The sequence below is a fragment of the Condylostylus longicornis genome, unplaced genomic scaffold, assembly GCF_029603195.1.
Source record: "Condylostylus longicornis isolate FDR11 unplaced genomic scaffold, ASM2960319v2 ptg000027l, whole genome shotgun sequence".
In the NCBI taxonomy this organism is placed as follows: domain Eukaryota; kingdom Metazoa; phylum Arthropoda; class Insecta; order Diptera; family Dolichopodidae; genus Condylostylus; species Condylostylus longicornis.
Window position 1 is genome coordinate 8,890,667 of NW_026577996.1, and position 11,637 is coordinate 8,902,303.

An 11,637-nucleotide genomic window follows, 5' to 3' on the forward strand; every position below is an offset into this window, starting at 1 on the left:
AAAATATTTCGCAGATTAATATAGATGGCAATAACATAGATTAAAGTCACGCACGATTTGGCGGTAACAACAAAATGTTATTATAAACTTCTACTAGCGAATTATAATTCTAAAATCAGTACGAATGTGTATATTAAATTTATAATATAAAAAATAATAATATTTTTAAAAAATCTGATTTCATAAATTGTAATGTTACTACAATATGCAATAATTTTTGAAGGTTTGAAACATGGGTTGAAGGATGGCCGGTTTAAAACATCTTTGATATATGCGCCGGTTTGAAGCTTTGATAAGAGATTTAAAACTTTGATTTATTCGGGAACGGGTAGTTCTCGCAACTTTTTAATTTTTTCAAACTGACCTACCGGGATAATTGGTTTAGTATGCCGAAAATTTGTGTGCGTTATTCTACTCCGACTTATAAGTTTTAAAAGTGCCATTTTCTACTTGGTTTATAGAACTATAATTTAAATAATAATGTTCCAATTTCAATTTGTTCCATCAATTATCATTGAAAATAATTTGTATTCAGTTGCAACTGTCACACTTATTTTTTTTTACAAAAAATTTCTGTTATTTTCTTTGTCAACTTTAATAGCTTTAAAAATTCATTCATTGTATAATTTGTATTCTGATTGCATATACTGTAATTTCTCTCCATTAAAAGAGAACTTTTATTTTTATTTTTTTATAACAGTTAATAATAGGAATGCATTTTCTTAGAAATTATAAAATTCAAATTGCATTGCATTTTTATTAATTCTGTATTCCTCAAACAATATTGTATAGAGTTAAATGTACTGTGAAATTATTTAAAAAAAAAAAACACTTTTTTTTCTTGTTTATTATTTAATTGCTTCGTTCACAGTTATAGCACCCATATTTATATTTTAAATCTGATTTAAATTATTTGTATGTCATTATTATTGTTATTATTCATGCGAAATTTACATTACAAATCGATTTAATTGTGAATTTTCTAGATAATTTTTATTGCTTAATTTACTTATATACATATGTATACTATGTGTGTGTGTATAGAATAAGGTAGAAATCACTTTTGTATTGAGATATATATGTATTTATATTTATATGTTTTGTATTGATAACGATATATATGTATTTATTGTACATTGATTTTATATGGTTCATTTACCAAATAATTTATTATTACGATTTCATATAAACTTTTAAATTATTTTAATCTATAATTTAATTATCATTTGTAATAAATTTTAATTATGAATTGTTGACTTAAATTATTATGGATTATATTTATAAATTTAAACACAAAATTAAGTTTGAACTTCGCAAATAAAAGCTTGTGTATTAATATTTTTATGTTACTGTGGTAGCAGTAATTATTTCAGGTTATAACCAATAAAACTATTTTTTGCTTTATTATCTTCCATTTAAAAAAATACGTAACATAACCCACTGAACAACTCTGGAATTAGTACCACACCCTAATTAGCACTTCTAAAATGTGCTGTTTTGCAAGCCGTGGTAACTACAGATCATCGTAAACCTATATTTCGAAGCCTATTTAAGCCAACCGTTTCTCTTGACCAATCCGTATAATTCTCCGACAACAATCTTCGATATCACGTCCAGTACCGTCACGCTTTTTCCCACCCCTGTGACCAGTCTTGCTTCGCCGAGATCGTTGAAATAATGAAAAATAGTTTCGTTCTAGTCCATTTCGCATGCTTTCCCACTAGAAGTAACCTGTGTAGACGCTAGGAGACGAGAAATCGCTAAGAGGCCATTCAATTTCGTAAGATCGTATTTTAGCCACATTTTTATTGGCATGTGAACCGTATGTGAGCAGAGGTTTCTACTCTAGAGTTCTAAAGAGTAGCTCTTTTGAAGAAAACATACTAACTTAAAAGTTTTTAGACTTTCTACTGGAATATATGTATATGCGTATAACTACTTCTATTAATTGAATTGAAAATTCTACAAAATCAGCAGTTTTGCCTTAGTGCCACAAAAAATATTAAATAATTATGATATAAACACCTGTTTAAGGAGTTATCAACTTCTATGTAGTAAAATAATATTCAATTACTAATATCTGTTCACAGTATATTGTTTTGATGACTGAAAAATAGCATTCTGTTGGGATTTCAAATCTAAATTTAGAAATATTTTTTTTTTTTTTTTTGCATTTTCTTTTTCTGTAAATATTAACGTTATAACGCAACAGGTACCTTTACTATTTTAAAAAATAATTACAAAAAATTTTGTCTCGGGTTTTCTATCCATTTTAATTTTTTATTATTTTAGGTACATATTTTCGCTTCAGGTTTTCACTGCATAATTTTTTATGAAATTATTTTGCATTACTTAAGAAATTAAAATTTTTTTTTTTTTATTAAGGTTTATTAAATTCAAATCACATTCCATTATAATATTTAATTTTTTTTTTATATGTGTTTTCAACTTTTATTATAAGTTCGTCTTCATTATTTAAATTTAATGCAATATATATGTATGTATGTATGCATAATATGTAAAAGACATTATCGTCTTTATGATTTTCATTTATACATCACTATGGGTGCCATCATATCTATTTAAAATCGTTAAAAATACTTGCATAAGTAAAGTACGTGTTTTATAGCATAATATTTTATAGTATAACACTTTGAAAATTCTCTTATACATAATGTATACTTATATATTTCAACAATATTCATAAATGAGCACTCGTATATAGTTAGCAATATAAAAATTTAAAGTGCATCATCTACATTTTCAAAGTATATATAGAAACTCTAAATATTTTATTGTACATAAATATTATTTAATACAACATTGTATGTATGTACATATAGAATGTGTATTCTTTTACATATCTTTATTAATTTGTATGAGGAAGTTATTGAGTATAATATGACTATATTGTACTTAAAGTGTGTTATAGCTCTGAATATTAAATGATATTATAAGATTCATTAATGAATTCTGTATTCGGGAACACATTGCATTTACATATTTTTATATTATATGGCACTTTAAAATACGAAATATATTATGAAGAGCATAGTTGTTGAATATAGTGGTAACACGTCCTTATATATGCATATTACAGCGATATACAACCTGCTACATAATATGCAGGGGAGCAAATGAAAGCATTAAGTTTTATGAGATGGTAAATTAACAATTACGAATTTTTATAGAGTCAAAATATTGTAATAATATGTAAAATATAAAAAAAAATTTTTTTTTTGACATATTTATTAATAGCCAGAGGGAAATTTTTATTAATATTTTTCTTTTGCTCTTTTTGGGTTTTTCTTTTTCAAATTGAATTTATTATTATTTTAGTACATTTTTGTTTTTCTTAATTTTTATTATTGGTTAAATTAACTATTGTCGTATAATTTATTCCGTCATATATTTTAAAATTATGGCTGACTGCATTTATTAAAATTATTTTTAAAGAATTTTAAATTCTCTTTATTTTTTAGTATAAGAGAATCTCGTTTTTGTTATGATTAAATATATAAAATATATTGTTGTTTAAGGTTCATTAAATTATAAGATTTTAATTATTTTAATTGTTGGCACAAGTATATATTGGGGGAATTTGCAACAGATTTCAATTTATAAGTATATATGTGTATTAAGTGTTAAGGCATTACCGTTTATTTTACAATAACAGTAAAGTGCAGATATTTATTTTCTTAAATGAATCATAAAAACTTTATTTCATGAGATTTAGTCTAGTTTAAGAGGATTTGATCTCATATTTATGATTATATGTTTTAAAAAAATTTAAGAGGGAAGAATTTCAAAATTTCTTCACTTATAGAGATGACACTTTTAGCAACTAATTTTGTAAATAATGCTAAATGAATTTGAAGAATCGTCGGCCATTGCCGTTCACCACTTTGGTTCTGTTTTTACAATAAAAATTTCAAAATACACACAATTATAGAAACCATAAACGACTGGATATTCAGCATTAAATATCTTTTAAATTTAAATTTAATTTTATTTAAGGCTGAAACTACCATATACATAATATATGGTCGCTCAAAATTTCTGAGTATAAAAGGTTATAAGTAAAAGTTATATTTTTTTTTGAGTATACAAAGTTATGAATTAATTACATTAATTTTAAATCAAATGCAATAGTATCGTAATTCGATATTTTATAATTTTTTTTTGTTAATTTAATTATAAATTTTATTATTACGAAATTTGTTATTGTTTAAAGCAAAATATAAAGTTGAATTCTACAGAATAAATAATTTGCTAATTAAAAAAATTACTTGTACTTAATGTAATCGTGGGCTAATTATTTTGAAATTCTTAAAATTACTCACACTACCCTCATCTGACAAAGAAATCTTTAACCTTTGTAGCTTCTTAAATATGAAAATAACACGAATGGGTAGGAGCAAGGTTAGAATCATCATGGGTGTCCTAGCAAAATACTACCCTCGTTTTCACTCAAGGGTCACGTGAAGGCGAGGGATTTTGCAAATTCTGTGGGTAAATGAAAGAGACTTTGATGCACCTTCTTGGTGAATGAAAGGTTCTGAGAGGTTGCGTCCTTGCAGCAAGAAAGCTCGATCCACACTAGATAGTCGAATTTGCACATCTTAGGTCGCGGTACTTTATTATACCCCATGTTTAATCTAATCTATTCTGATATAGCTTTATAAATTAAATTTTTAAAAAAATTTTTAAAAAAATTTTTATAGTGTAATGGAAAATATTGTTTACAAGAATTAGGCCAAATTTACATTGTCCCTAACGTGATGGAATTTTTAAACTTTATTTAACACTCTTAAGTCATAAAATCTTTTTTCTCCCTCTCTCTTGGAATTTATTGCTAACAGCACAGTCGAGAGACTCTCAAATATATTTTAGAGGCTAGAAATATTGAATAGTTTAAGTTAAATTACCATCGAAATTTCTAGTAAATTTCGTAAAAAATGAAATATAACTTAAATATTTTTTAATATTTTTTAACTTTCATACTTAATCAAATATTTGCTTATAATACCTATATTTTATTTCTCTTTCTCTTACAGATGTCACATCTATATTCAATATTTGCTAAACTTGTAAGTGATTATTGTAAAACAAGTTATGAAGTTCGTAATATACCAGTTGCACAATGTAAACGTGATTTACTAACTTATGCATCAGATAAATTACAAGAAATGCCTGATACAAATTTAGATTTATTGGATCCATATCAAAGAGGTGCTAATGATTTAAGTAAGTATTTTTTGTACTATACACAGCAAAAAAAAACCTAAAAAGTAATTTTTCAATAGAAAATTTGTGTTTATATTTCAACAACTCTTTAATATTCAACCTTTTAACTCTGTTACTGTTTATTTTACACCAACATAATCATTTTAATTATTGTGATTTCCTTTACCTTTTTCAAAATATTTACCTGTTTTGTTTTGGATTTACGCACATAGAGTCTTCTAAAAAATTTTTTTGTTGTTATTTCTTTGTTTCTTGTAGAGTAGCTGCTAGAGAAGAGTTGCATTCTGTACTTGATACATATATAAACATACATACGTAGTGTATATATTCCAAAGAAAACGCAAGTACTCGAAAAAATTATTCAATGTCAAATAAGTTTTTTTTATTTCTAACAACAAGAGTTTGTTATTATTTCGTGGTTTTTTTGGTTTTTTTTTAGAGGTCCATGGTCAAAATTGTTTTTTTTTAAAGAAAATCACTTTGTTATTGTCAATATAAAAAATTATTAGTTATTGTTGTGTTTTATTGTAGCGCATCATCTCTTTTAATTTTTTTTTGGGAAATTTTTTAAAAATGCTTATGGTTTTTTTTTTCTCTGTTTTTATTGTAATGCAGTAAGATTTGTGAGGCCAAATTTGTATATTTTAAAATATTTTAATATTTTTGAGTATTTTATGATTTTATTGTTTTTAAGATTATAACGGTAAAAAAATTAACATCTTTTAAGTTGATTTTAATTGTATTTAATTGAAATATGGTGGGCGATAAAATATTGAAGTATAATTGTCATGTATTTTAAGTATGATACATTGTTTTAACATTGTATATTTAATTGAAAATATTTGACAAGGTATTATAAAATTAAATTAAATATAAAATGTTATGCTCGTTCAAATAATTTATTAAAATTATCTGATTACAGGTATTTATTAGAGGCAACATAACGATGGTTATTTTGTGGGTTCTACTGCACATTCTATAGTGCATTTTATTATATTTTCTTAAATAAATTTCTATTGTATATCGATCTTAAGAAAACAAAATGTAGGGTTCGAACCATCCTAAAACTAATATTAGAATGGTTTATTTCTCAAATATTTTATTAAAGTAGTAATTTATATAATAATTTTAAATACATGTACCCAACACAATATTTTAAGAAGGTCTTTTATTCATTTTATTCAATATGATTACCATATTAATGGGTAGGGCCGCCATCCTATAAGCGAACACAAATTTTTTTCTTTATTTCAATTTTTCTTAAATATTAAGTAATTAATTTTATACCATACTTAAGTATTATGCCTAACAATTTATCAATAATCTTTCCAAAAATGCAATTTTCAAGAACTTTTTCAAAGACATTATTTTAATGTTTAGGTTTTTTTACTTTCAAAATTATTTTTATTTTAATTGTGTACAATAACATTAAAAATAACAAGATTTTCTCTATATATGCATACTGTATTTCATTTGAATAGGGTGTGAAAAAAGAATCTTCAATTCACAAAAATAAATTTGGTTTTTGTGGGTTGAAAATTAAAATTAAAAAAAAACGTTTTTGATTAAAAATAATTGCAAAATTTAACATAATCACTTGAAATTTTGATAATTTTTTAAGTATATTAAAATATAAGTGGGTATACCCTCTATATATAAATTATAACTTTTGAGCATACGTAATGTATGTACTAGATTACAGGTGTTCATATACACGTTATAAGAGCAATAATTTGGTAATAAAGTCATACTTCAATTATATTAACAAAAATATTCAAAAAAAAAAAAATTATTTCAATGTTATATAATATTCAAATTAATTTAATTTGTTAATAAGGTTAAATTATTTTATACATGGTAGGTAGGATTGTCGCAATAATTTGTGATTATTGATTTTTTTATTATTTATAACATAAGCTGCTCGCAACATTATACGAATTGATATTTTAAAAAATTTTATAACATTTCAGTGTTAGAATTTTGAAATAGAAAATATTAAGAGATCTCTGAAAAAGAGGGTATTTGGAAATAATATTTTTTAATAATACTTTCTGAGGTGACCTGGTATCAGAGAGACTCCATTCACGGCAGCCTATATAACCCCAACTATTAACTAGTCCACTAGGCAGGAATCGTATAACTCTGCCGGATTGAGAAGATTCATTGAACAAAGGTTTTAACCGTTACTTCATGCTCTTTGAGGTCTTTTTAGTTTTTGACCTTCCTCTCGACCTTTTATGCCCGAAAACGTTAGACCTACCAGATACTGCAGCTGACACAGTTCTCGAATTAATTGTTCTTACTTAAATTGCCTCACCATTTTGAGATGGAATTTCGCCAATGCAGATACCAACTTTTAATAAGATGGTCAGCATCAAATAATTATTTAATTCTGTTAAGCATAAGCAGATTAATTATTTATTTCTGTTTATAAAATGCGACACGTACTTTAAATATTGTGACAAAATTTCATTAATATTTGTCTACTATAATGAAAGCACTCTGGTCAGATTTATTTGATCAGCTTAATTGAACCAGAAAATTATTAAATTCTATTTAAAAAAAAAAAAATTGAAATATTTTTTAATAAACGAGATTTCACCTAAGGCAATTTATGGAGCCGACATTTCATATATTGAAATCAATTTAAAATCACTTTTAATTCCGTTTTATGTATAATGACTCGTTGACGGTAGTCCGTAATTCAATTTTTAAATTACGGTAGTTATTGTTATTATTAAATAGTTATTCTTTTAATTCTTAGAATTTCACAATTATTTTGAAATAAATTATGTATTTTCATATTTTACATACATTGCATAAAATTAAATTTAAAATTTTTCAGAAAAAAATTTACATACACTTGTAGTTCCGGTAACAAAATAACAAACATATTAAATGTCATAAAATGACACACAATTATAGTGAAAGAAAAAAAAAATATTATAATTTCCTCAATATTCTAAAAGTATTGCAAAAAAGTATTGTACATACATATATCTGAGTGTATATATATACACACAAAGATATAAATAAATAAGAATTTAAAGAATAAACAAAAACTTTTAAAATTTCCTTGTCGCTTCTATATGAAAAATAAAATGCTCTATAGAATATTAAATGTCATTAAGAAAGTATGTGACAGCCGCAATAAAATATTAAAAATGAATTATTCCGATTCAAATCACGTTTTTGCAAAAAAAAACAAAAAAATTTTTTTTTTTTTAATTTCGATGTAATTTAAAACGTTGTATTTGCTTTCTCACATTTTTAATAGAATTTTAATTATAATTTGAGTTTGCATTAATGTTTTTATAATTACAAATTATTCGCAAACAAGAATTTAGTAAACAAAATTATGTATATGTGTATGTATGTAAGTATAATTATGAGAATATTTGAGATCGCCGTTTTAATTCTAATGAAAAATATTTTTAATGAATTTTACCGAAACAGCTATTTGCATAGAAGAATTTTTGTGCCATATACTGGTTTCGTCAACATAAAATAATTTGTTGCGATATTTGGTTCTAGAATTAGTGTTAAATGATGATAGAATTTACTATGATTACTTGATTCAATCCTATAATTAAATTCATTAAAATTTTTACTATTTAATTTCAGTTTGGAATACAATTATGAAAGATCATCCAAATGTACATCCAACAACAAAACGTCCACAATATAATATTTTACAAGGATCTGGTATAATTGGTTCATCATCATCATCATCATCAAATCATATTCAAACAAATATTAGTCCAACAACATCAGCATTATCAAATGATGCATCAATTATACTATTTGGTAATCAAATAAATGGTTATCAAAAAAATCCATTATTTGATGGTATTGATAATAGTGCAACATCATCATTATCTTCAAGTTCAACAAATATAAATGGTAATGGTACATTCCCATCATCATCATCATCATCATCATATGCAATGGAAATGGATGCTGCATATGGTAATTATCATATACCAAATAATAATAATAATAAACAACAACAATATCAACAACAGAATAATAATAACAATAACATTAATAATATTAAAGATTCATTAATTAATTCATCTGGAATAATTGCATCACCATTATTATCATCAAATGTAAATAAACAAAATAATAATAATTATCAACAAATTTATCAAATTTCTAATACTGAAATATTACATAAGCCAACGTCACAAAATTACATTGCATCAGCATTACAACATCAACAACAACAACATCAAAGTTTAATTGAAACTTCAACAAATTATTTAAGTGGACCATTGGTAATACGTGTACGACCAGATGGTACACCAGTTGAAGAGGATAAATATAAGCCATTACCACGTGATGATGATAGAGATTTTATTATTGGTAATCATCAATTTATTAGACGTCAAAAAAATTTTATTGTACCAACATCTGAATTTATAGTCTATCCTCAACAACAACAACAGCAACAACAAGAGCAAGAACAGATTTTACAACAACAACAACAACAACAGCAATATCAAAGATATCAACAAAGATTACGACGTCAATATAGAAACAGTAACAGTTTTAGAAATATACACAGATATTAAATTTAATATGTACCTATATATACACATATACCTATGTTAAAATGTATAATACATGTATGTGCAGGGTAATACGAAAATTAACGATTAATAATGCATGTCGAGAATATAGAAATTATGATTTAGATGAAAGCCCTAATGGTGAAAATTAATTTTCCGTCTCCTTTTCAAGAATAACTTTGGTGTATTCTTTTCTTGTTAAATTTAAAATTACTTTCTAAATATGAATAATATTTTTTTAGGCTATAGCCTCATTCTGCTTCTCAGTTCACTTAAAAACTTCATTATAAGGATATACGATACTCAACCTCTTTCTACTCACCCTTTATCTCCATCCAGTGACAAGGAGGTGGCATACAGAATGCAGAATGAGGCACATAAACCTTCGAGCTTGAAAAGTTCAGCTCATATTTTTAAATATTTTAATCTCTTCCTTGCTTTGTCATAATTAATTTTTGAGAAGCCCTGTAGATTTATACGATGATATCAATATATTTTTCAATTGTGTATAATTTTATTACTATATATGCTTACTTTAATTTAGATATATGTGTATATGTTGTATTATTGTTAAAAAATATATTTTATGAACAATCAAAAATACAGACAAATATTGTACATATAGAATCAAATCAAAAAAGAAATTGTGAATAGGATAGGAAAACATTGATTTTTTTTTTCCTATATACACATATTTCTAAAAAAGGACAGTGATGATAAATTGAAAACTGATGTAATCAATTAGAAACAATTTACAATAGATTAAAATTAGGTCAACTTTGACTATTAGTAATAAATTGTATGAATAAAGGCGAGTGTAGGTGTGTGTTTTGTTGTTGTTGTCTGAATTTTGTTTTATTGATTAGAGTAAAAAAATGTGTGAATGTAAAATTAAAAGGACACCTCAATATAAATTTTTTTGTTTCTCTATATAGTCCTTATGTTATACATTGGAGTATGTTGAAAACAACATTGAAAATATTGATTTTTTATATTATGTATGTTAAATAATTAAAAATATTTTGCAATTGTGTTTTGTTATCAATTAAATTTTTTATGCAGTTATAAAAGCAGACAATAGCCTAGAATATTTGAAGTTGAAGAATATTTTTTGACCTTTTCAATTATATAATTCAAATATGTATTGTATAAATTGTAATAATTTTTAAAATTAATTAATGAATTGCTTACTACTTTAATGATTTTTTCATATAGTATTTTGAATATAAAAGAATTGTAATATTGGATAAAATTTTAGAGATTTGTATAATTTTGAAAATATTTTGCTATTTTAGTATTCCTCTCTATATTTTCTAACATACCGTAATTATATGAAGAAAATTTGAAACAATTAAGTAGGAAGTCGATACGTTCTTCAAAATAACTTCCAATTATGATTAATTGGAAAATATTCTGAAGAACATCTTGAATAAATTTAAAATTTAAAACAAAATCCAAATTACTATTAAAGCTTATAATAATTGTAACTGGAATAGTAAATTTACTTATATAATAATTATCAAATTGATTTGTTAATCACAATCAATATAATATTTATAAATAATTATATACGATTTAATTTTGAGTGACAGAATTCTACATTATATGAATGTTAAATTATTTATAATATAATTATTAAATATTCTAAAATAATACACTAATTTTGTATTTTTAACAATTTCAATGTATAAAATTTTACATTTTTCAAATTAAATCAATTTATCCTATAAAATAATTAATTTTACATTATAGTTTAAGAACTAAAACGAAATATTAAAAAAATAAAAATTATATAAAATATGATTTTATATAATTA

At 24.1% G+C, this 11,637-nt stretch overlaps 1 protein-coding gene across 3 annotated transcripts in view; it reads left to right on the forward strand.

Annotated features, from left to right (window-relative positions):
• Positions 1 to 11,157, forward strand: part of LOC129607294 (rhythmically expressed gene 5 protein) — a 50,583-nt gene extending 39,426 nt beyond the window's left edge. For all 3 annotated transcript variants that reach the window (XM_055518194.1, XM_055518195.1, XM_055518196.1), the window contains 2 exons: positions 5,058 to 5,247; positions 8,872 to 11,157. In XM_055518194.1, coding sequence (XP_055374169.1) covers positions 5,058 to 5,247; positions 8,872 to 9,824 — 1,143 coding nt within the window. In that variant the 3' untranslated portion in view covers positions 9,825 to 11,157. The remainder of the gene's footprint in view (positions 1 to 5,057; positions 5,248 to 8,871) is intronic.
• Positions 11,158 to 11,637: the final 480 nt, after the last annotated feature.